This window comes from Spermophilus citellus, assembly GCF_964194105.1.
Source record: "Spermophilus citellus genome assembly, chromosome: X".
In the NCBI taxonomy this organism is placed as follows: Eukaryota; Metazoa; Chordata; class Mammalia; order Rodentia; family Sciuridae; genus Spermophilus; species Spermophilus citellus.
Window position 1 is genome coordinate 13413411 of NC_138190.1, and position 24484 is coordinate 13437894.

General features: G+C 37.4%; 1 protein-coding gene across 1 annotated transcript in view; it reads left to right on the forward strand.

Annotated features, from left to right (window-relative positions):
• The window catches only part of CDKL5 (cyclin dependent kinase like 5), a gene marked incomplete at its 3' end in the record, with an annotated part of 174965 nt that overhangs the window by 66630 nt on the left and 83851 nt on the right, over positions 1–24484 (forward strand). Inside the window, exon 3 of the mRNA XM_081277068.1 lies at positions 757–791. Within this exon, the coding sequence (XP_081133194.1) occupies positions 757–791 (35 nt within the window). The remainder of the gene's footprint in view (positions 1–756; positions 792–24484) is intronic.

Below are 24484 nucleotides of genomic sequence, written 5' to 3' on the forward strand. Positions count from 1 at the left end.
ATGTGTGAGGCACCGGGTTCAATCCTCAGCACCACACAAAAATAAACAAAATAAAGTGTCCATTTACAACTTAAAACAAAAACCAAAAAACCTCATCAAAATACTTGAAAGAAAGTGGGAGTGGGAGTGGCCTATGCCCTTAAGCTGACACTTCATGGCAAAAAGGTAGCAACTCCCACTAGTCATTAGTTGGAATGCTGAGATCTATAGTATTTTTGTATGTAGTGTGTGTGTAGTGTTGGGGATGGAACCCAGGGCTTATGCATGCAAGCACCCCAGCCCTGACCTGTACTATTTTGCTAGTCTGAAGAGATTCCAGTAATATAGAAGAGGGTTTCAGTGACTCCTAGGACAGATAGTATGTTTGGGTAGGCTCTGTGCTTGAACTTACTCTTGGAAGTTATTAGCTTCTAGGTTTTAAGTTCCCTAGAACCTTCGAAGTTAATTTTCATTTACTCACAAGAGTTCTTATGATCCAATCTTATCTCTGAAAATGTTTAAGCTTAAATTTTAAAATATCTTAAATAAATTTTCTATAAGAAGAGAAACATTTGAGAGGTTTATTTAAAATAAAATATACTAAGGTATCCATGCTCTATCTATATGTAGCTCATTATTATATTTTTAGTCTATAATATTGTGATTTTAGTTATTTTTATATCCTGATCAGCAATATAAATATAGTAGAGTTTAATTTCTTAAAGAGCTTTAGTTTGTATACATGCCCCTGATTGTTTACTTCTGTTTTTATTATAGGAGCCTATGGAGTGGTACTTAAATGCAGACACAAGGCAAGTACATAGTTTTATAAGTAAAATATTTGTACATGCTTAAAGTGTTTGAAAGTAACTCAGTACTCTGTATACATGGGCATATAATTAAAACTGTCTGCATATGATGATGATGACGCTTAATGAAGTAGAATTGATATGTGAACCAGAAAAAGAGATGACTTTTGGATAAGCTTGATCCTCATACATAAGTAATAATTAGCTTTTTGTAATCCCATGCTATTTTTTGAGCCAACTGATATTTAGGTGAAAAACTGCTTAATGGGAAGAAAAAAGAAGCTGGAGAATAGGCAGAAAAAACAGGTAGTTCCAGATTTAATTCACATTCAAGTACTTAAGAGCAAGGAGGTGTTTTATTTAGTATTTTTCATGCAGACTCAGTAACTTACATTACTTGATAGATTTGAATCCAAATTTTTAAGGGTAGTAGATATATATTTGGTTATGAGCTGGGGCTTGTGATGATAGTATATGATTATAATTACTGGTTGCTGCTACCTGAGGACCCTTGAGCAGCCTTGTGATAATCTTATAGTTTTTTTAAATATTTGTTTCAGTTGTAAGTGTACACAATAAACTTTATTTTATTTTTATGTGGTGCCGAGGATCAAACCCAGGGCCTTCACATGTGCTAGGTGAGCGCTTTACCACTGAGCCACAATCCCAGCCTCTCTTATAGATTATTTGACTGTGATAATAATCACAAATTGTTCAGGAAAGTTATTTGAAGTTTACATAACTGTTACAAAGTGAGTGTTTTATTGAGAAACTAAGATGGCCAGTGTTAAAACTGTAACAATTAGGTTAAATGGTTTTCTATTATGATGTATCTAGTCTAAGTATTAATTTTTGACATGTTATTTTGGATATAATTTGATTTTAATAATGATATAATTCGTGTCTGAGATGAATTTAACAATTTAACTTAAAACATTTAAACTCGAAGTAATTTATAATATATGTGTGTAAATAAAAATGTTATATTTCTATATTTGCTTTTTCTTTTGTACAGAATTCAAGCTACCTTTTGGGTTTAAGGATTCATGACATTTAATATATCTTAGTGTTTTTGATCAATGCATTGACTTCTATTGTAATTGGGTGTTTGGATTATTTTTATATTGACAGTATTTATCTGAAGATCTCTTTGCCAGAAAATGCTCAGAAATTGTCTGAATTTTATTGGTTCCTGATTAAAGATGATTAAGAATTTAAAATTATAAATGTAATCAAAATAAATGTAGTACCTTGTGTACCTTGTTAAGTATTACTGCAGTTTGAGATTAAGCAAATGGAAAACTCTCTAATGAAATACTATTGTTTTGATAAGTTGCCTTCAGTTACAATAAACTTCTGAAGCTTATAAAAAAATGTAGAATTCCTGTGGGTATGTTACTTAGGCTGTTAGTTTCCAAGTCAACTTTTGACTCATGAACGTAATACTTCTTTACACTATAGCTCTGTATAGCATGGCAAATGAAACTTCCATTCTTTTTTTTTTTTTTTTTTTTTTTTAAAAGAGAGAGTGAGAGAGGAGAGAGAGACTTTTTAATATTTATTTTTTTTAGTTCTCGGCGGACACAACATCTTTGTTGGTATGTGGTGCTGAGGATCGAACTCGGGCCGCACGCATGCCAGGCGAGCGCGCTACCGCTTGAGCCACATCCCCAGCCCGAAATTTCCATTCTTAATCTGGGGATTAAACCTAAGGATTTCTGGGGCTGGGGTTGTGGCTCAGTGGTAGAGCCTAGAAGTGTGAGGCCCTGGGTTCGATCCTCAGCACAACATAAAAATAAATAAATAAAAGAAAGATATTGTGTCCATCTCCAACTAAAAAATATTAAAAAAAAACCCCTAGGGATTTCTGACATATATGCATATCTAATATATACATGCACACACACATGCATATACATATATATCAGTATATATAATGCATATAGCCTATTTTTTTTCTCTTAGTCTTTGTTATACTTTGTCCTATATATAGATACTTCCTTTTGCCTTTATCTAAGCTCTTCTTCTATCTTTCATGTAAAAATAAAATTTATTAGTTAAGTATAATGTTTTCATTTATTTGTTAACATACGGTTATCACATGTACTTGCTTCTCATGATGCACACTGTTAATGCTGGCAAGATGGCTCCAAAGGAATGTGGATGAGAATGGACATCTCTGCTCTTGGGAAATCAACTCTGGGTTTTGTTTATTTTTTTGGGTGGGTGGTGGTGGTGGTGATTGAATCCCAAGGCCTCACACATGCTAGGCAAGTGCTGTATCAGCTGGGTTGTTATATCCGCAGCCTTTGGGAAACCAACTCTGAATGTGAACTCTGATTACTAGGGCTATAGGAGGTACAAAAATGAACAAACCGTAGGCCCCCTCCCCTTTATATGGTTATGGCTTATAGCCTGTCTGAAGAAACAGAAGAGTAGAGTTGTTTAAAAAACAACCTCCCGGGGAGGCTGGGGTTGTGGCTCAGTGTTAGAGCATGCACCTTGCACACGTGAAGCACTGGGCTTGATTCTCCATACCACATAAAAAAATTAATAAAGGCATTGTGTCCATCTACAACTAAAAAAATATTAAAAAAACACCTGTAAAGTTGCTGTAAATGAAATTGCATCTAAAAATTTTCTTTTTGCTGCCCTTCACTAAATGAGGAACTCACAGACCAGCTTTCTAAGTATTATTGCTTTTTCCTTTTATGCGTCTAAAAAACGATATCACTGAATGGAAAATTTAAAGCATAATTTAGTTCCTAACTCAGAATAATATAAAATTCTTTTTAGAATCTGCAGCTGTTTAGTCATTAGACTTGTTATAGTATATCCTTTTCCCAGCTAAAATCAGACCTTCAAATCCATACCCCCATTATCCAAAAATAGAGAATTTGATGGTTCTGGTAAGGTTTACACTGTAGGATTACAGAATAGATTGTTATAAAATTCATATTATAGTTAAAATATGTTATTTTCCCTATTGTACCTGTTATATATACAATAATCATGCCAATATATTTTTGCATACCTTTAACATTTTAGTGAAATGCTTGTAAAAATGTAGAAATCGGGTCTGTGTGGTTATTCATGCATGGCTCTCTTTGATTACTTTAAGCATAGATTGGGTATCTTTTTTTAGAAGGTTAGCTGTGGGTGTATATAATAAGTCAGCATATTGTGTATTTGAAGAGGTATGAAAAAATCACTGTTTTAATCTGTGTACTGTTGTAAGAGTTTAGAGGTCAAATTTATAAAGTGTATGTCTTGTCTTTTGTGAACACAATATGATGTTGGGCTATTCTAGGCCAAAGACCATACTTCTTAATTTACTGAAATAAATGCTGTCCAATTAAAAAAGAAAAAAATACAGTCTGTACTCAATCATTTGCTGTAAGGCTTCATTTTTAGCACACATTATACATTTTGGATTACCTATTCCTCTCTTTTTCTAGATTAATTTTGTTTTTCTGCCAAAAAAACCAGAATGAGGATTTGGTTACTTTTTTTCCTTGGTACAGGAATTGAACCCAGGGACACTTAACTTACGGAGCCACATCCCCAGCCCTTTTTGGGCTCAGAGTCTCACTGAGTTACTTAGGGCCTTGCTAAGTTGCTGAGGCTGGTTTTGAACTCCTGCCTTAGCCTCCCCAGCTGCTGGGATTATAGGTGTGTGCCACGGCACCCAGCTGGTTACTACTACTTCGTACTTTCCTTCTTTAACAAATATTTATTTTATTCATTGTGTGTGTGTGTGTTTTTTTTTTTTTTTTTTTTTTTGAGTACTGGGGATTGAATTCTGGGACACTTAACCACGGAGCCACATCCCCAGCCATATTTTATATTTTATTTAAAGACAGGGTCTCACTTGCTTAGTGTCTTGCTTTTGCTGAGGCTGGCTTTGAACTTGCGATCCTCCTGCCTGCCTCAGCCTCCCGAGCCACTGGGGTTACAGGCTTGTGCAACTGTGCCTGGTTTATTCATTCATTTTTATGTGGTGCTGAGGATCAAACCCAGTGCCTCATTCATTTTAGGCTAGCGTTGTATCACTGAGCCACAACCCTGCTTCCTTTTCTCTTTGTTTTGTTTTTATTTTAGTGGTATCAGGGTTTGAATTAGGGCCTTAAGCAGGCTAGTCCATCAATCCATTGTATTGCTGAACTACATCTCCAGCTGCTCCCCCCTGCCTTTTACCCAAGCTATTTTAAGAAGATATCTGAGAAGGGCTGGGGCTGGGGCTCAGTGGCAGAGTACTTGTCTAGCATGTGTGAGACACGGGTTCGATCCTCAGCACCACATAAAAATAAAGAATAAGGTACATCAGCAACTAAAAAATATTTTATAAAAAAGAAGATATCTGAGGAAAAAAACCAATGAACAATCATCAATTTAACAGGTTATCTAGTTATTTAGGGAGATATTTACCTTGGTATGCCTCCTTGTTCCCTTTATCTTCATCATCTTTATCTGGATTTAGTTTTCTGTTTGTTAGTTTTTTAGGTAATGAAGTAAGGAAATGGGCATATTAGAATTAGCCAGTACTGACTGACTACACAGAGGCCTTTGCCTCATTCATCCTTTTTTTTAATATTTATTTTTTACTTTTAAGTGGACACAATGTCTTTAGTTTACATTTATATGGTGCTGAGGATTGAACTCAGTGCCTCAAGCATGCTAGGCGAGCGCTCTACCACTGAGCCACAACCCCAGCCCTCATTCATCCTTTTTACAGAGACTCAGTTTCTAAACCATCATTTCCCCCTGCATGTCCAGAGGATCAATTGGCCTGGGTACTTTTCCAGTTTACTTCATTCAGATCCTTGAGATCATCTTTTTTCCTTCCTCAGGGACCTAGTCCCTACTACTCTGCAACAGCTCTCTTCTGTATCCTTTGTTTTCGGTTCTCTCTTTTAAGTCCATATTTTTATTGAACACTTATAGTTCTACTTGAAAGTCCCTTTTATGTAAATCATAAAAATATAATTAGTTCAAAGAAGAGAACATTCTTTCTACATCTTAAATGAGTAATTTCATTAGTCTTTGATAACTGTGTTTATATGATTTATACTAGCTCCCTGGTACTGCTTTTATTGTTGTTTTTGGTTGTGGTGGGGATTGAACCCAGGGCCTGGTGCATGCGAGGCAAACACTCTACCAACTGAGCTATATCTCCAGCCCCAATGCTGCTTTTCTTCAAAACTTCAGGGGTAAAAATGAGTGTGGATTATTTTTCTACACAGTTCTGAAATATGTGTGCACTAATGTTATAAGGAAAAGAACTGATTAACGAATGCCCATGTAGTATATACTCATTAAGTACTTGAGTGTAACCCTTTATCAGTTGTTGAAACTGGTGACTGGAAAGTGCATAGTTATCTATTCCTGCTTAAAAAGTAATATATCCAGGTGTGGTGGCACACACCAGTGATCCCAGCTACTTTGGATGCTGTGGATCTCAAAATAAGAATGGCTGGGGATGTGGTAGAGCTCAGTGGTAGAGCATCCCTGCATTAAATCCTCAATACTACCACCACCACCACCACACAAAAAAGTGATAATCCGGCTGTGAAATACTGTATAATTTGAAACAACAGTTCATATTCTATAGTGCTTTTGAGCTTTGATATTTCTTTTCTTTTTTTTTTTTTAAAGATAGAGTGAGATAGAGAGAGGGAGAGAGAGAGAGAATTTTAATATTTATTTTTTAGTTTTTGGTGGACACAACATCTTTTTTTGTATGTGGTGCTGAGGATCGAACCCGGGCCGCACGCATGCCAGGCGAGCGCGCTACCACTTGAGCCACATCCCCAGCCCCTAGCTTTGATATTTCTTAATTTAAAGGTTCTTTAATATATTTAAAGCATTTTTTCCCTTTTTGACTACATCGTAAAGTATTATGTTCTAGGCATTACATTATAAACAGAATTCAACCAAATATTTGTTAAAGAAAAATCTATTGATTGCTGAAAAAATATCAGGCACTTAGCTAGGTACTCACTCTGAAAAAAATCAATAAGAGGAAATTCTTTTGAGGAATTTAGTCTAGCATGGATAAACTAACAAATAGGAAGTTTCATTTTCTATTGTCAAGAAGCTTAAAATATAGTTTGGGGGGAGGTAAATCTGAAAGAAGATGGTAGTTGAAATGATTGTGTGAAATCCTCTCTTCTCCCCCATGTTTTCCTTTGAATCCTTCTTAGGAAACATTCCTGTCATTACTAAAGGCAGGTGGGAAAAAAAGAGCATTTCTCAGAACCACACAAAGATATGAATAGAATTAGGAAGTAGCACAATTAGCTGATGGAATGAAAATGGTATATTGAGAATCTTTGTTTTACCTCTGAGTAGCCAAATGAGGTCACCACCTATTTTATAAATAAAATTTTGCAGGAATGTGGCCACATTAGTTTGTTTATGTATTTTCTATTGATGCTTTTGCAATATAATGAAAGAATTAAGTAGTTGCCACAGAGACTGTGTGACCCACAGAGCCTTTAAAGAAAAGGTTTGCCGACTTTTGATGTTAAGCAAATCCTAAGTAGGAAAATATGGTGGAAATACCATTGGGCTTCAGTGAACCAACAATCTCAAATTTTCTCTTTGCCCTTGGTACTCTTGGAGTCTAAGGAATTAAAGCTAGTAATGTGGGGGGCGGGGCTGCCACTGAAAATTACTTTTCCTTTATCTAGATTTGGGTAAATCTTATAAATGTTTGGATAAGAAATTTTGTATTGGTTACCTGTCACAACAGCTGAGCATGGTGACACATGTGTCTAATCCTAGCTACTCAGGAGGCTGAGGTAAAAGGATCACAAGTTTGAGGTTAGCCTGGGCAATTTAGGGAAAGACTATCTCAAAGTAAAAAATAAAAAGGACTAGAATTATGGTTTGGATCTTGAATGTCCCCCAAAGCCTCATGTGTTGAAGGCTTGGTCCCCAGTGCAGCATAGTCCAGAGGTGAGGCTTTTGGGAAATGATTGGATCATAAGGGCTGTGATTTCATCAATGGATTAATGCATTGATAGCTGAATAGACTACTGGAAATGGTAGAAACTTAAGGCAGGTGGGGCATGTTTAGAGGTAGTCAGTCACTGAGGGAGTGCCCTTGGGGAATTTATTTTATCTCTGGCCTATTTCTCCCCTACCCCACCATCTTTGCCCCTTCTCCCTTTCCCTCTCGCTCTCTCTGCTTCCTGGTTGCTTGAGCTGAGCAGCTTTCATTTTCCCTCCTCTAAGGTGTGTTTTTTTTTTAGGGGGAGTAGGGAGCATTAGGTATGGAATCCAGGGGCTCTCTACCACTAACCTATATCCCCAGCACTTTTTATTTTAGACAGGGTCTTGCTAAATTATTGAGGCTGGCCTTGACTTGTGATCCTATTGTCTCAGCCTCCTGAGTAGCTGGGATTACAGGCATGTGCCACCTTGCTGGCTCCAAGTTGTTTTTCTCAGGTATTGTCACAACACTGCTGGGATGTTGCTCAGTGGTATAGTGTTCCTGGATTCAATCCCCATTTCTGGGGAAAAAAAAAAAAGAAATTAAAAAACTGTTAGTGCAGAGAAGTGGAATTTGCCAGGAGCTGATCATTCAGAGGCACATACAGTGTATTTGCCCTGCGTCCCATCACTGGTGTAAATCAATAGCTCTCTTTCCACCCAAGGACAAACATACAAAGAAAACAGCTCTCTTCAAGACTGAAAAAATTCTTCTGTTCAAGAGAAGGACATTCAAACAAACGTGGGAAGTAAAATTCTATGGAGAAAAAAACTTGAGATTATCTTCCTAATCTGATTCAAGTGGACATAAATAAGTTTAGAAGACATAGCAATAACTTCTGTCTAAAGTGCCTCTTGTCTTCCAGGTTGTGCTAGCTGCTTTATTTTCATTTCTCCTGAAGTCCTCATAATGACTATAAAAGTTAGAAGGAATTATCCCCCTTTTGCCTAGGGGAAGCTGATGCTCAAATTGGTAATTTCCTGAAGTCCAAACAAGTTAGTTAATAGAGAGCCCAGGAATTAAGCCACATTCTAGGCCCTTCATCTCTTTTTTTTTCCCTTAATCAAGGCAAAATTTATGTAACATAAAATTAAACATTTCAAAGTCTACAATTCAATGTCACATTACATTCAAAAATGTTGTGCAACAGCCACTTCTTTCGAGTTCCAAAACAGTTTCATCACCTCAAAAGAAAAACCCTGTATTCATTAAGTACACATTACCTATCCCCACTCCCCCTTGGAAACCACCAATTTGCTTTCTGTATCTATGGATCTATCTGTTCTGTATATTTCATATAAACAGAATTGTACAACATGTGACCTTTTGAGTTTGGTTTCCTTCACTTAACATAATATTTTTGAGGTTTATCCGTGTTATGAGCATGTATCAGTACCTCATTCCTTTTTGTGTCTGAATGATGTTCTGTGTTCTGTTGTACTGTATGAATGTTTTGTTTATCTATTCTTTTATTTTTGAGGGTACCAGAGAATGAACTCGGGGCACTGAACCACTGAGCCCCATTGCCAGCCCTTTTTGGTATTTTATTTAGAGACAGGGTCTCACTGAGTTGCTTAGTGCCTCGCTCTTGCTGAGGCTGACATTGAACTCGCAATCCTCCTGCCTCAGCTTCCCAAACTGCTGGGATTACAGGCGAGCACCACTGTGCCTGGCATCGTTTGTCCATTTTTAGTGGATGGAAATTTGGGTTGTTTCCACCCTTTGACTGTTGTGAATGGGTGCTACTGTGAACCTTCAGGTACAAGTGTTGTTTGAGTCTCTCTCTTTTCAGTTCTTTGGAGTATGTAACTAGGCGTGGAAATACTAGTTCTTACGGAGTTCTATGATTAACTGTGAAATTTTTCCATAGCAGCCACATACCACTATAGTTTCCTATTAGCAGTGTACAAGAGTTCTAGTCTGTCTGCGTCTTCACCAACACTTGTTTCCTGATTTTTATAAACTAATTTTTTCAGTTGTAGATGGAGAGAAACCTCTATTTACTTATTTATTTATTTTTTAATGTGGTGCCGGGTATTGAACCTCATGCATGCTAGGCAAGAGCTCTACAACCTTGGCCTCCTTGTTGTGGTTTTGATTTGCATTTCCCTCATTAACAATGTTGAGTGTTTTTTGCACTTGTTGGCCATTTGTTTATCTTCTTTGGAAAAAAAGTCTATTCAAATACTTTGTTCATGTTTAAATCAGGTTGTCTTTTTTGTTGAGTTATAGGACTCCTAAATGTAGCTTGAGTACTAGTTTCTCATCAGATGTGTGATTTGCAGGTATTTTTTTTGTAGTGGTCTTTTTTCACTTTCTTGGCAGTATCTCTTAATGCACTAAATGTATTAATTTTGATGAAGTCCACTTAATTTTTTCCTTTCTTGCTTGTGTTTTTAAGAACATTGTCAAATTCAAGGTCATGAAGGTGGTTTTCACTGTTTTTTGAGGAGATAATTCCCCCATTTACTGGCAATTGGCACCCTTGTTGAAAAGTCCCTGGGTCATAGATGTGTGGTTTTTTGTGGTCTCTTTTACTATATTGGACTATGCGCCTGTCTCCATGTCAGTACCACACTGTCTTGATTATTGTAGCTTTGTAGTAACTGAGTCTTCCCACTTTCTTCTCCTTTTTCAATGTGTTTTGGCTACTGAGGGCTCCTTGCAATTCCATATGAATTTGAGGACCACCTTTTCCATTTCTGAGGGGAAAAAAAGCCATTGGAATTTTGATAGGGATTGTATTGAATTCATAGATTGCTTTGGGTAATATCATCATCTTAACTCTGAATTCTTCTAATCCCCAAACATGGAATTTTTTTGATTCATCTAAATTTTCATTAACTTCTTTTAGCAGTTCTATTTTTTTGGTTTTCTGAATGTTAATCTTTCACTCCCTTGGTTAAATTTATCCCTAGGTATTAATTCATTTGGATGCCATTGTAAATGAAATTGCTCTTTTATTTTTTTATTGTATTGTTTGTTGCTAGGGTATAAAAGTACTAATGATTTTTATTGTAACAATAGATATGTTACATAGAATTTGCCATTTTAACAATTTCTAAGTATACAGTTCAGTGATGTTAATTGTATTTGCAGTGATGTGTCAATGTCACTATTTCCAAATTCTTTCATTACCCCAGAGACTCTGTACTAATTAAGCAGTAACTCTCCAATTCTCCCTACCCCCAGTACCTAATATTTTTCTGTTCCTTCTACTCCAAAGTAGTACCAGTTTACTTTCTGTCTCTATGATTTTGCCTATTCTAGATTTTTCCTATTACTGGAATAATGCAATGTCCTTTTGTGTCTGGTTTCATTCTCTTAGCATTATGTTTTCAGGATTATTCCATGTTGCAGTACATATCAGAACATTAATTCTTTTTAAAAAATATTTTTAGTTGTAGATGGACACAATGTGTTTATTTATTTATTTATTTTTTATGTAGTGCTGAGGATCAAACCCAGTGCCTCACACATGCTAGGCGAGCACTCCACCACTGAGCCATAAACCCAGCCCAGAACTTCTTTTCTTTATGGCTGAGTAAATTCCATTGTGTGTGTGTGTGTGTGTGTGTGTGTATGTGTGTATGTGTATGTATGCGTGTGTACACTACATTTTGTTTATCCACTCATTTATTGGTGGACACTTGGGTTGTTTCCATCTTTTTTTTTTTTAGTTTTTTTTTGTAGATGGACACAATATCTTTGATTTTTATTGTAACAATATGTATTTTAACATAGAATTTGCCATTTTAACAATTTCTAAGTATACAGTTCAGTGATGTTAATTGTATTTGCAGTGATGTGTAATTGTCACTGTTTCTCAATTCTTTCATTACCCCAGAGACTCTGTACTAATTAAGCAGTAACTCTCTAATTCTTTTATTTATTTCTATTTGGTGCTGAGGATCAAACCCAGTGCCCCACACATGCTAGGCAAGTGCTCTACCACTGAGCTACAGCCCCAGCCCCAGATTGTTTCCAGTTTTTGGCTGTTGTGAATAATGCTGCTACAAACATTAATACACAAGAATTTAAGTCCTTGTTTTCAGTTCTTTTTGATGTATACCTAGTAGAATTCCTGGGTCATATTCTAGGCGATGATTAACTTTTTAAAGCATACTGTTTTTTGTGTTTTGATCTTATATTATGTAACTGCTAAATTTGTTTATTATCTCTGATAGTTTTTTGGTGGCTTCTCTAGGATTTTCTATGTATATTATCTGTGAAAAATGATAGTTTTACTCATTCATTCCAAATTGGCACCTTTTCTTTCTTTTCCTTGCCTAATTGCTCTGACTAGAACTTCAAACACAATATTGAATATAAGTGGTGAAAGCACCCATTTTTGTCTTGTTCCGGGTGTTTGGAGAAGGCTTTCAGTCTTACCATTTAGTGTGCATGATATTAGCTGTGAGTATTCAAAAATACCCTTATCCAGGCAGGGTGGTACATACCTGTAGTCTCAGCTACTTGGGATTTTGAGGCTGGAGTATTTTTGGAGCCCACAAGTTCAAAACCATCCTGGGCAACATAGTGAGATCCCATCTTTACAAAAAAAAAAAAAAAAAACCCCAAAAAAGTCCTTTACTTTATCAGGTTGAGGAAGTTGGAAGTTGTCTTCTATGCAGGGAAAGGTAGGTGGGCAATTCTTATCACAAGCACCTGCTTCCTTCCCCCAAGCCTTCCAAAGCCCTTTTCTCCCAGCCTATGCCATATCTTTTCATTCTTTTAACACTTTGTTAGCAGACAGTAGATTTTAATTTTTCTTTGTTTTTTTTGAGTACCAGGGATTGAACTCAGGGCCACTCAACCACTGAGCCACATCCCCAGCCCTATTTTATATTTTATTTAGAGACAGGGTCTCACTGAGTTGCTTAGTGCCTCACTGTTGCTGAGGCTGGCTTTGAATTAGCGATCCTCCTTTCTCAGCCTCCCAAACTGCATGCACCACCATGCCCGGCAATAGTCTTTAATTTTAATGAATTCCAATTTAACCATTTTTTCCCCCTTCATGGACTGTCCTTTTGGTGTTGTATCTGCAAACTGATCACTAAACTCAAGGTCACTTAGACATGTGTTATACTTTTTGTAATTTTTCCATTATTCTTGGATGTTCTGTTCTGCTTTTTAAAATTCTTCTCTTTACATTTTAGTTTGGGAAGTTTCTATTGATATATCTTTAAGTTTTCTGATTCTTTCTTTGGTTATGTCCAATATACTTGATGAGTCCATTAAAGGCATTCTTCATTTTTGTTAGTGATTTTGATTTCTAGCAGTTTTGTTTAATTCCTCCTTAGAGTGCTGTATGCTTACATTACTGTTCTTGCATAGTATCTGTTTTTTCATTGAAGATCTTAACATTAAATTCCCTAAATCTTCAATCTGATAATTCCCAAATCTGTGCCATATCTGAGTTTGATTCAGATGCTTAACTTTGTCTTGTTTCTCTGCATGCCTCATTGTGTGTGTGTGTGTGTGTGTGTGTGTGTACGCGCACATATAAGCTGGATATGATGCATTGTGTAACAGGCCTTTAGTGTAAAGTTTTCTAATAAATAGCCAGGAGCTGAGCCATTTTCAATGTTTGTCATGGGCTTTACTTCCCTTTAGTTCTTTTGTTTTATATTTCTTTTTTCTACCCTGTTGTCTTTGGGTTTCCGTAAGCATTCAACTCAGGGGCATTCTACTACTGAGCCACATCCCCAGGGTCTCAATGAGTTGCTTAGTGCCTTGCTCTTGCTGAGACTGGCTTTGAACTTGTGATCCTCTGCCTCAGCCTTCTGAGAGAGGCTGGGATTCAGTACCACACCCAATATTCTTTTTTAAATAGAATCACTTTTTCAGTGACCGTCCATTGTTACTGTACTGGAATCCTGTTGAAATGGTGGAAGAGTATGAGGAAGGGAAAATGTTTTATAATTTCATTCTTTTTTTTTTTTTTTAAAGAGAGAGAGTGAGAGAGGAGAGAGAGAGAGAGAGAGAGAGAGAGAATTTTTAATATTTATTTTTTAGTTCTCGGCGGACACAACATCTTTGTTGGTATGTGGTGCTGAGGATCGAACCCGGGCCGCACGCATGCCAGGCGAGCGCGCTACCGCTGAGCCACATCCCCAGCCCTATAATTTCATTCTTATGCCTGAGTTCTCGGGTACACCCTTCAAAAGTGTCTTAGGACTCTCCCTCCTATTTTTCCCCCCTCCTGTTAGTTGAAACAGGAAGACTTGAGGGGCTGTAGTTGGCTTTTTCCTCTTCCCAGGACATAACAGGCTATGTTAATTGTGGTTTTTTTTTTGTTGTTGTTGTTGTTGTTGTTTTTTGAGTGTTGCTCTTTTTTATGAAGAACATTCTGAGCTTATTTCAAATCCATTACTTATAGCTGGGGTGGTGGCTCATGCCTGTAATCCCAGAGTCTCGGAGGCAAAGTCAGGAGGATCATGAATTTAAGGCCAGCTTCAGCAATTTAGCAAGTCCCTAAGCAAATTAGTAAGACCCTATCTCAAAATAAAAAATGAAAGGGCTGGGGATGTGGCTAAGTGGCTAAACACCCCAGGGTTCACTCCCCAGTACTAAAAAAATTAAAAATAAACAATGAAAAAACATTACTTTTTCCCAAAGGAAAAAGTTGGTTGCTTTTCAAAATGGTTACTTTTCCCCTCCCCTGACCAAATTAAGTTTTTTTGTTTGTTTAAATTGAATCTTACCCTTGGGCATATTTCAAAGTGGTTACTTTTCCTCAAGGGGAGGAAATTTTCCTTGACTCTTCATAATCAGAACCTAGTTGAGATTCCTGGAAGAGAAGATACAAGAGTATAGAGGACTTCTTTCCTAAATTGGGTCCTTGGGAGTTCTTCTTTGCAGTTTTGTCTTATTTAGCCTTTGTCGAGATTATTGTTTAAATTTTCTTATTGTTACATTATTCTAGTCCCTTCTGCTCCAGGTAAACTTATACAGCTTCACTGTATAATCTTCACTGTATAATTTTCACTGATCTTGGACATAATTCTTTGTATTTGCCCGTTTCTAGATATTAGGAGGCTGGTTTGTCCTGCAACCTCAATTCTCTGATGGGTCTAAGGAAAGTTGCTGTTTTTCAGTTTGTTAGTCCCCCCACCCCTCTTCCTGTAAGGACAGAAATGATAATATCCAAGCACTGTATGTGTTGGAGCTGAAACTAGAGGTCCTATGTTTATATTTTAAAATTGGAAATGTCTTGTCCAGTTTAAGAATAATGATCTGTAAGAGATTTTCAACTTTCCTATGAACCATTTGCTTAGCTGAGATGACTCATCTTCCGTTATTTTCATCCCTTTGAATCTTAGATCTTTGTGTTTTTGTGTGCTTAGTAAGAACTTTTCAGAAAAAAATATTTGAAAAGCTTAAGAACTTCATGTAGTTCTTGAAAATTGCTAATAACGTTACCCTAAATTAACTGGAACTATTTTACCCATTGATTCTTGTTTTGTTTGCCTGGATACCTGCTATAAACCATGCTAAAGTAGTTCTGGGGATTCTTTGCTTAACTTATTATTTCACCCATTTTGTTTTTGAAGAGTAATTAAATTTCTAAGGCATTTTGAAGCCTCTGGAGAGTAGGCAATGTTCAAATTTGAAAACCTAATGAGAATAAATGGGAAACTCTTGTGCTGCCAATGGTTTATTTTCAATTAACCTTAAAGAATGTATTAATTATAAACTATACATCTTAGTGACTTTAGCTTAATAGGATTACTTTTAGAATCTGTGAAATAGAGGACAGTTTGCCTAAAATGTGTTATTTAAGCAAGTGAGAAAGTACTGCATGTTCTTTAAAGCCTTATAATTTGATTACTTGCTAAAATTTTGCATTTTGGGAGACTTTAGTTCTTATCCTCAAATAATAGTTTTGACAAACCTCAGGCGATTAAATTTTGATAACCTTGCCTTTTTAAAATTTTTTTTCCCCCCAATTTTATTTTTCTCACTGAATCTACTGTGAGGAATAGTCATTGAACCAAGAAACAAATTAGCCTTTTGATATTTAAAATTGCTCATTAGTTGGCAAAGTCTTATCATGTTTAAGAAATACTTTTCTCTTTTAATTTTCCCAGTTGTTTAAAACAAATATATCTTAGAATTAAATATTTTTTGAAGAGAAAAAATATCATGAATATAATTTTAGTATACTAAATAAAAATTGCTTTAAAATGATTGTTTTGAAACAATTTGGTTGAAAATAATAATTATTATTTTTTTTGCCATGTAATAGTCAATTATCTGTGGCCCATTTTAAGGTAAGATCTATTTGTCTAACATGCTCTGAATTAGAGGCAGAAACCTTTTACTCTGCTTTTGCTTTGAGATCAATTTTAGAAAGAAATTTGGGGCATAGGGAGGAAATGTATGAAAACCATCAGGTCCTCAGTAGTTACCTGGCTAGGTGTTATGCATTATATCGGGTTCCATTCACCCTTGGCAGATCAGCAGATAGTAAGTATCAGGGTTGTTCCTCCTATAAAAGTTGATTTTTTTTTTTTTTAATAAAGCTCTTCATACAATATCCTAGAAGAAACTCACAAGAATGAACACAGTGTGTTAGTAGTTTAGTTTTAACAAAACCAAAAAGAAGTAGGAAAAAAAACCCTACATGTGTTAACAATTCCACTGAAGGTAAATGGTCTACGTTTAATAAATATTTGAATTGAGATAAAATATTAATAAATAAAATTAATATGGGAATTAGAGGTCAGGTAGGGACCTGACCTCTAATTCCCATATTATGAGGGAGCAGGAGCTCCTCATTTGTTCTGATCTTGCCACTTCATGCTGCTGGGGCTGGCAGCTACCCTTGGAAATTGACACTTCATTCATTAAAGCATTCAGAACCGTAGTGCCAGGATTTGATTGCCTGTTCCTTTCCCAGAGACCGTCAGGACCAGCCCCATTGTTCTTGGCATCATCTTCTATTTTTTTTTCTTTCTGTTTAAAAAAATATTTTTATTTTATTTATTTACTTTTATGTGGTGCTGAGGATTGAACCCAGCACCTTGCACATGCTAGGTGAGTGCTGTACCACTGAGCCACAACCCCAGCCCCCATCTTCTATTTTTTTATTCACCACCAAAACTCAGTGGTCATCCCTTAGCACAGAATACTCATCCCTGTACTTACTGCTCTGTACATCTCTCACTGTGATCCACTTTTCCCCCCGACTTTCCCACTGTTCCCTAGAGCTCCTGAGCAGCCATTTATAATTTCTCCCATGGCCTCAGCTTCACTGTATAATCTCGCTTTTTGCCCCTGGGCTTCTCTGCTGCTAAGTGGATGCTTGAGGTATTTCCCCCTGTGGCACAGTCTCAAACTATCCTGCCTCTTCCAATGCCCACTGCCTGGTAGTTGCACCACCTGCCCTTTAGTTCTATGAATACAGTGAGTTCTTCCCTTAGAGTGTTTCCATACATGGCTGCTTTCACATGCAGCAGCACTTTTCCTACGCTGTGCTTGGCCTACTATTCAGTCTGGTCTGGGTTTCTCTATCAGGGTCTCCTCGTTGTTTTCTTCTTGGCATTTATTTAAATTTGCAACTGTATATTCACTTGCTTACTTGGCTTTTTCCCTTAGTTCTAAGATACACCTTTCTTGCCCACATTTCTGAAATTGGGATGTATCTTAACAATGGATGCCTTGTTTTCTTTCTGAATGGCAAGTAAAATTATGGTTTATCCTACAATCCGTTATGTCTTAGTACTTAGTAAAAATATCTGTTTCTCCCAGTTGATTCCCTACAAGTACAGCAATTCTGTGTTACTCACCAGTAGGAACCAGTGCCTGGTATAGTCAGTACCTGGCACCTAGTAGGAACTGAATAATATAATGATTGAATGAATATCATCATTTATTTGGGAGGTGTTGGTTCTAATTCTTCTGAAGATGTATCAGAGATATGTGAGTGTGATTCATTAATATACTAAATAATCGAGATGTTATTTTTGAACATTGTTTTATCCTGGAGTTGAAGGAGACCTTGAGTTTATTTGTTTTGTTCCCCTTTTTATGTATCGTGTCCCATTAGAGATACATGTACATGCTTGTGCAGGTGTACTTACCATGTGTGAAAATGAATCCACATATGCTTTTACCTGGTGCCAGCTATTTTCTTTCATTAGGGGAAGCAGTGAGGAAGGTATCAAAGAGTAGCAGACTTTTAAACTTTAGACAGTTTTTACTCAGAAGCTTATTTTTCTGTTCTATTTCATCCTCCAAGGAGTGCATTCACTTGACACATCCGCTTCTTTTAAGTGAAAGAATACAGCAAACAAGCAACATGCATGTTTTAGTCGGCTTTTTTTGCTGCTGTGACCAAAAGATCTGACAAGAATGATTTCAGAGGAGGAAAAGAGTTCATTTAGGGCTTGTGGTTTCAGAGGTCTCAGTCCATTGATGGCCAACTCCACTGATCTTGCCGAAGATGAGTCAGCTACACCACAGTGGAAAGGTATGGCAAAGGAAAGCAGCTCAGGACCTGATGATCAGGAAGCAGCCAGAGTGTAAGCTCTGCTCAACAGGGGCAAAACACACACCCCAGACTATGACAGTGAGTGATTGGAGGGCCTTAGGCCATCTCCCAGATAAGGTTTAAGCCTACGTTACAGCTGGAGAGGGAAGTCATGGCTCTTAGTTCTTTTCATTTTCTGAATCCTGCTCCTTCTATGACTAGTCTTTCCCAATCCCTCACCTGTACTCCTGGGTCCTGCAGATCATATCTGTGTAGGTGCCTACACTCTTGTATCTGGTATATGTATTCTTTGTGATGTAAAAAGAAGAGAAGTTGAACAAACAAGAGGAGAGGTTCAAGGTTGCCCAAACTGATGATGTCGATGTAGAGATACACTTGTAAGAAATTAAAATAAAGAAGTTCAGTATGGCATTGAAGAACACCAGAAGGTGAAGATGCAAGGGGAGATTGTTGCAATCCTATACCATCGGTAGGTTCTTTGGGTGGCCTTCCTGATGCTCATCCATTGGTACATCTATGGATTCAGCATGAGTGTGGTTTACACTTGCATGCAAGACTTCTGCCCACATCAGGCATCTTCTTCATGCTGTTGGTGTCCCTGGTGTCAATTGCTTCAAACACCATTAAGTTCTATTTTATTTAAGATTATTAAGGATCATGGGAAAGATCAGGGAGTGATCTTTACCATGATACAGCTGGTCAGCAGAGTTCTTCCAATAGCTCCTCATCAACTGTTTTCCTCAACAACTGTTTTTTTCCACCATGCCTTCTCTTTGGGATTAGATGTTTGCTTAAAAAGAGAAATAGCTCTTCCTGCCACAGTTGCAGTGAGCAAAGCCATGCCAATTACAGTGCATAGCAGGATCAAAGGGAGCAGGCAGTTTGTGTCACCTGTGACTTGCATTCAATATCCTTTGCTTTCCCTGATGATAATAGAATTATTGAAAAGAATAGAAAAAAGCCCTAGATACTGGGCATTATGCATTGTAGACTAGCAACTGTCCTGTAGAACCAGCAGTCCTGCCAGCAGCATCCTAATGACCCAGGCATCAAGATTTGTGATCATGTCTCCTCAATCACCAAAGAGAAGGCAGGTGCAATAGAAAGTATACCTTTGCTCTAGTACAGATGGTCTCTACAGCCTTAGGTTGTGAGACCTAGCAGATACAAAGACATTAGATCAACAGGGTGCATTGGGGGTGTCTGGAATAGAGTGGGGAGACATGGATTAGGTATTTGAAGTGATTGACTCAGGCTTGGATATGTAGGTCATTGGTAGAGCTGGCATGCACGAGGCCCTGGGTCCAATCCCCACTGTCACAAAAATAAATAAAATGATCCACTTCAAGAATTTTAATCCCAAATAAAAGTCATATTAAGTGGTATATCAATAAGGGCCTTTTCTCTCCCATATCCCCCTAAAATGGTTCAGTGTATGTAAGGGATTTGCCATGTATCAGTACAAACAGGTACAGTGTAAACTCATCAACAGAGACGTTAAAATAATACACAACCCCTGTTCATATTCAAGCCTTTCTCTTAGAATTTGTGATGTGGGCCAATACTATGTTTACATTACATAATTACTGTAAAAGTTCTGGTTTTTCCTCCCCTAAAATATTTCCCCCATATATCATATTATGTATACTAGTTCTATTGTTTATTATTAGAGGTTTTTTTTCTTTTTTTTCTCTTTTGTAGACTATAGCAGTGACCCTATTGCTTATACTCCTTCTGAAATGTAATCATGATCAAATGATAGAATTTTAGTACTATAAGCAGTACTTATTAATGTGAGAAAAAGAAATGCTTAGAGCTGGACTGTTAAATGTGCTTACATGAATTTGGCAGTAACTGATTTCTTAACTTTGTTCTACTTATTGCACATTAATTCAGATCTTGTATTCTGCTAGGAGTTTGGCAGCCTATATTTTGGGATGACTGGCATTTTTGATGTTTGTACTAAGATTTTATTTGGAAAGCAAGAGAGGTTAAGGGAGGTTTGAGCAGTACCTGTATGACTAATTCATTTGAAATGTATAAAGACATCTTAAGTTTTTACAGTGCCTTTGTTAAAGCTTATCACAGATGATTGGTGAAAATGGCTGAGCTTCATACCTTTGTTCTTGCACGACAGCTACATACACAATTTTGTACAATGAGAAATACTAATTTGCTTACCATTTGATGTTAAACGACTGTCACGTTCAGCTTCATTGCATGCAGTGCAGACCTAGTCTAGCATATCCTGTTCTAGAGAGTTCTTTATTCAATAAAATTTCTAAAGAGAAACCTGCATGTATGCTGCCTCTAGAAGCTTCTGTCTATACTGAACTTTCCTAATCTTGAACTCTTTGTTTAGTGCATCTTAATTTAAGCAAAATGTACCAGAATAAGAATTTTAGGAATGGAATTGCAGTGAGCACATGACAGAAAGTTTTGGTATTCGCATCTTTCAATGTAGAAGAATCACAGACCTATCTGCTCTTTATCAGAAGGTGGTATGTGTGTAGTGTTCCCCCGCCCCCCCCCCCCAAACTGGTAGAGTACACAAGGACAGCTCCAACTTGGCAATCCACAGCACCTTGCTCTGGCAGATCTTTAGATAATATCATTTGGAAAACCTATCTTCTGGTCAAATGTTGAGTCAGATTTCCTTCTCACAAACCATTTTGTGCCTGCCTAGCATGCACGAGTCCCTGGGTTCAATCCCTAGTACCACAAAAAACAAACAAAAAACTCCAGTTTTACTCTCTTTTCCTTCCTTCCCTTTTTCTTTCTTTTTATTTTCCATCTTAATTTATATTGCTTAGGAGTATATCAGTTTGTATTGTATTCTTCATAACCCAGCTAGGTATTATAATAGGCATATAGAACTTATTACAACCTTTTATTAAGGAATTTTATCACTCAGGCAAAGTATAGGAAACTTGCTTTCATTTAGATCCCTTTACCCTCCCATCTTAAAAAAAAAAAAAAATATATATATATATATATATATATGTATGTATAAAATATTTCCCATATGGCCTCCACTGGTACCACCCTGCAGAGGATTGGACAGGCTCTCTACTTAGCCATTCCTGGCATGGATGGGGCCAAGTTTCACTGTTCGATTTAGCTGGAGTAGAGTGATGATTCTGCATTTTAAAATTTCATTTTATTTTCATACATTGAACACCACATTAAATTAATTTATAATTTTTGCTTCATTTGTCAAATATGGTTATCAAACTCATGAGAGAAAGGGTAGTCCTGTATCCTCCACCCTTTGTGTAGTTTGTGATGTTCTTTTTTTCTTAAGTTCCAAGCCTCTTTGGTTATCATTTGTTTTCTGTTTAGAAAGCTTCCTGTAGTCTTTCTTTAAGGGTAGGTTTGCTAGCAACTCCTCTTGGTTTTTCTTCTTCTGAGAATGTCTTTATTTCCCCTTCTTTCCTGAAGGATATCTTTGGCTAATACAGAATTCTTGGTTGACAGTTCTTTTCTTGTAGCACTAAAAAACTGTTGTACCACTTCCTTTTGGCTTCTATGGATTCCGATGAGAATGCACTGTCATTCAAATTATTTTTCTCCTACAGGTAGGAAGCTGTCCTTGTATTTTAGACGTTTGAATATAATGTGTTTGGGTAAGGATTTCTTTAGGTTTATTCTGTTTGGAATTTGCTCAGCTTCTTGAATCTGTAGGTTTGTCTTTTGCCAAATTTGGAAGTTTTCCAGTCATTAATTCTTTGAATGTTTTTTCAGGCCTGCTCTGTTTGTCCTCTCTTTCTGGGAATCCAGTGACTTAGGTCTTTTGTTATAGTTCTACACAGCCCCTGAGGCTCTGTTCATTTCCCCCCTATTTCCTCTTTGTTTTTAAGATTAGATCATTTCTATTCTACCTTTTAAGTTCCTTGATTTTTTTTCCTCTGCCTTCTTCATTCTGTTGTTGAGTCCACATATTAAGTCTTTTATTTCAGTTATTATACTGCATTTTTTAATTCATGAAGTTTTTTTGTTTTTTGGTTCTGGGGATTGAACCCAGGGGCACTCGACCACTGAGCCATATTCCCAGCCCTTTTTTGTATATTTATTTAGAAATAGGATCCCACTGAGTTACTCAGGGCCTTGCTAAGTTGCCGAGGCTGACTTTGAACTCGTGATCCTCCTGCCTCAGCCTCCTGAGCTGCTGGGATTATAGGCATGTGCCACTGTGCCCGGCATGAAGTGTTTTTTTTTTGTTGTTGTTGTTATTTTGTTTTTTAATCTCTATTTTCACTGAGAGGTTTTTTTTTTTATGTTGTTCAAGTGTGTTGGTAATTATTTATTGAATCATTTGTATGATGGCTGCTTTGAAATATGTGTCAGATAATTCTGACTTCTTCATAATCTCTGTTGACATATCTTTCTTCGCAGGGGTATTGGGAATTGAACTCAGGAGCACTTTACCACTGACCTATATCCTCAACCCTTTTTATGTTTTATTTTGAGATAGCATCTAGCTAAATTGCTGAGGCTTATCTTGAACTTTCAATCTTCCTGCCTTAGCCTCCCAAATCACCAGGATTATGGGCATATGCCTCTGCACCTGACAGTTGACATTTCTCAATATTCTTTTCTGCATGCTGAGATTTCCTCCCTCTTTGTATAACTAGTGGTTTTGTATCAAAACCTGGACATTTTGAATATTAATGTTATTAGACTCTGGATATTTAATCTTCTGTTCTCTCTCTCTCTCTCTCTCTCTCTCTCTCTCTCTCTCTCTCTCTCATACCACTCTGACAAGGAGGGTATACTAGGTAAAGATGGAAGTTCAGTTTCCTCATTCCACCTCCATTGACACCCACTGAGGTGAGAATACTTGTTACTGCTTGCTGTGGGTGGAAGCTCTGGGAGTGCCTTATTACTACTTCCCACATGGCCTCCACTGGTGCCATCCTGGCAGAGGTTTGGATAAGCTCTGTGTTCAACCATTGCTGTCATGGATGGGGCCACAGCTTTCACTGTTCTTTTTGGTTGGAGTAGAGTGGTTATTAAATATTTAAGTTTTCAATCTTGCTTGGCTTCTCCTTTCCTGTTCTTTTAACTAGGGAGAGCAAACTTACTGGGGCTATTTTTTTGTTTGTGCCCAGGGCATTTCGTGGTTACTTTGTGAAGTAGTTTTATTAGAGTTGCTTTAAAATCCTCATCAGATATTTCCAGCATCTGCTTTATCTCAATGTTGCTGTCTCTCAGTTGTCTTTCCTCATTCAAGTTGTGATTTTTCATGGTTAATGATGAGTGACTTTTGAAGTCTTTAAAATTTGTTTTATTTTAGATAGTATGAGAATCTGGATCATATTTAATTTTTTTACAGCAAACAGCTATACTATTGAGATGTAGCATGAGGGCCGGCTTGGTGTGTGTGTTTGGCTTCTAGTTTGGCCCCATCAATACAACTTCTGCAAAAGTGTTGAGAGGTGGAGTGGATGTTTAACTCCTCACGGCCCCATGAACATCTTTCTGGTGGAACTGGACCACTGATTCTCACTGCTTTTTTGCCTCTGCTCTGTCCTACAGACAATACCCTGGCAGGGGAGCCTAATTGTTGCTACCTGATGGGAGAAGGAAGATCAGCTCCCTGTTGAGTGCCTCCTGCTTTGCGCGCGCCCGCGTGTGTGTGTGTTTCCTACTTAGCCCCACTGAAACTTCACTGGGACTGGTGCAGTTTTTCCATTGGTGTTTGCCTGGGAAGGGTAGATAATGTCCCAAAGATTTTCTGTTATTGGTCCTTTGGCTGGGAGAATGGACTTTCCTTAGAGCTTTTTTGTTATTCACCTGTTTGTAGTTCCAGGTAGCCTGCTGTTGGATTTTGTATGGGAGGCAATAAGGAAACCCATGGAATTCACCATCATGTTGTTCCTCAAGCTCTGTAGTCTTTAGGTAGTCTGCTACAGTCTGGCTGGGCACAATTCAGGAACCACTTGTCAAAAGAAATGAACTTTATTTTTAGAACCACACACACCAAACAAAACAGCTCCTCAGGAAAAACCTTCAGAGCCCAACTGCCACCACCAGCTTCCCACAAGCCTCTCCACTTCCTCCACTCCTCCTGCTGTTGAGGCCAATTGTCTGGGTCGTGGGCGGAGCCAAAAAAGTCCCCCAATGAGCACCTCCGTGGTCTGAAAGAGCAGGGAAACAGCCCAATGAGCATCACCACAGAGGAGCCAATCAGTTGGCAGC